This window comes from Rhagoletis zephyria, unplaced genomic scaffold (assembly GCF_001687245.7).
Source record: "Rhagoletis zephyria isolate East Lansing unplaced genomic scaffold, Rhagoletis_zephyria_1.1 Rzeph_scaffold_30311, whole genome shotgun sequence".
In the NCBI taxonomy this organism is placed as follows: Eukaryota; Metazoa; Arthropoda; class Insecta; order Diptera; family Tephritidae; genus Rhagoletis; species Rhagoletis zephyria.
In genome coordinates this window covers 1,779-3,568 of record NW_016187367.1, presented here as the reverse complement: position 1 = coordinate 3,568, position 1,790 = coordinate 1,779, and the positions used below count along the sequence as shown (strand labels likewise).

Here is a 1,790-nt window from a genome sequence, read left to right as displayed (position 1 = left end):
TCAGTGCGGAAGCGGGTGGTGACCGGGCCGTAATTGAGGAGGACCTTCGAAATTCGAATTTAGAAGAAAAGTCTTTGTTTTTAGTTTTGTACCTTCTTCAGGTAGAGCAGCCCCTCCTTTGAGGCGGGAATGTCGCAGGGCGAGGCGAAGCCAATCACCTGCGCTCGGTCCAGGCTCCGGTCAGAGTGGCACATGGCAGGGTGGAGCTAGGTGGAAGAGGAAAAATAATAGAAAAAATTAGTAAAGAAAAAAATGTTTAAAAATGTTTTTTTTATTTACCTCAGGCGGAATTGAAAATTTTCCAGGAATAAAGTCATACGGGNCCGAGCGGTTGCGGCTCTTCTTGTACAGGTTGTACAGCGCCAGCACGTGACCGCCATTGGCCGGATTGGGGAGCACCGCCGTCGCCGCCAGGCAGTTGTAGGCGTCCTTCTCGCTGAAGGAGATGATCTTCGTGCTGTTGCCATTTTGAAGCTCGTTTTTGTGCTTCAGCATGTAACTTGACTCGAGGGCGGCAATGGCGGCAAAAAAGAAACAGGTGTTTTCACCTCCCTGGTCCTTGATAACGTTGAATAACGCTCTTTTATATTTTTGCTACCTTTCAAAATTATAAACTTTTTTTAACAGAATAATACAATAAACACACTGAATCAATTAAAAATTGTTTGATTTATTTATCATTGGGTTACTTGGCAAATGTTTTTAAACAATTGACAATTTTTTAATTTTAGCAGCAAAAATACACAGTTTTAAATTAATAAAAAAAACTGTAAACAAATTAAAGCTACCAAAATTTTCAAATATTTTGTTGAATGGTTTTCCAAATCCAATCAGAATAGTATTCCACAGAAGTATAAACACAGCAAGAGTTGTCAGGGTTGCTACCCTTGGGAAAAGCAATACCCAACAAAGTCCACGGATATTTGTCATCAGATGGTTGATGATTAATAAATTCTACCGCGCCACCGTCGTAACCCTAATTAAAAAAAGTTTTTAAATAATTTAAAACATAAAGTTTTTTATATACCAAGCAAGCATTCATGCAATATAATTGATGTTTATATTTCAGATCTATGTTATATTTTTTCATGCAATCTTTATTTGGTACTATGGTAGAGCCCAATTCTTGCAATAATTCAGATTTAGCATCATTCTTTTCATTTGGTTCCCATGCCACATTTACGGGTATAACGCGCCTTTGGCCATACTTTTTAATTTTGTGTGCTCTAAGCGTTGGTACACAAATTGTGTTTAAATCAGGGTTGCCGGCTACGTCTACAGGCGCAACTAGTTTCACTAGGGCAATATTGTTGATAAAGGCATTAGAATCACTATATTCTGAATGAACGATTATTTTTTCAATTTCTATTGTTATTTTGCGCGAATCATTGCCGGTAACTGCTTCTGAACTGATATTGTAAGCAGCTAAATAAAAAGTAAAAAATTAAAAATATAAATTAGACAAAGTTAAAATTTACCAAGGACAGCATAGGCTTTCAAGTTTTGCTTTACCACACGCTCGCAACTGGCAGACGTAAGAAGCCATTGAGGGTGAATCACTGATGCTGTGCACCAGTTAGTGTAGTACGGTTTTAAATCATTTTTGTTTTTGTTTTTTATCAGACCAATCGATGCTGTCCATGGAAACAAATGAGCTTTTGACACATCCATTGCATCGAAAAAAGTATTTTTNGAAGATTAATTTTCCTTTTTCCACAATTAGTGTCGTTTTGAGCAAAAACAGTAAAACCTGAAAAAGGGAAAAAGATAAATAAAAATATTAGCGATTT

At 37.1% G+C, this 1,790-nt stretch overlaps 1 protein-coding gene across 1 annotated transcript; it reads right to left on the bottom strand.

The window, feature by feature from the left end:
- Positions 1-796: 796 nt before the first annotated feature.
- Positions 797-1,425, bottom strand: LOC108383046 (plasma kallikrein-like; the record flags this gene model as incomplete). The annotated part of the gene is made up of 2 exons (XM_017639422.1): positions 797-976; positions 1,028-1,425. Coding segments are annotated over 2 exons (578 nt in total), but the record flags the coding sequence as incomplete, so codon positions are not given.
- Between the last annotated feature and the right edge of the window lie 365 nt (positions 1,426-1,790).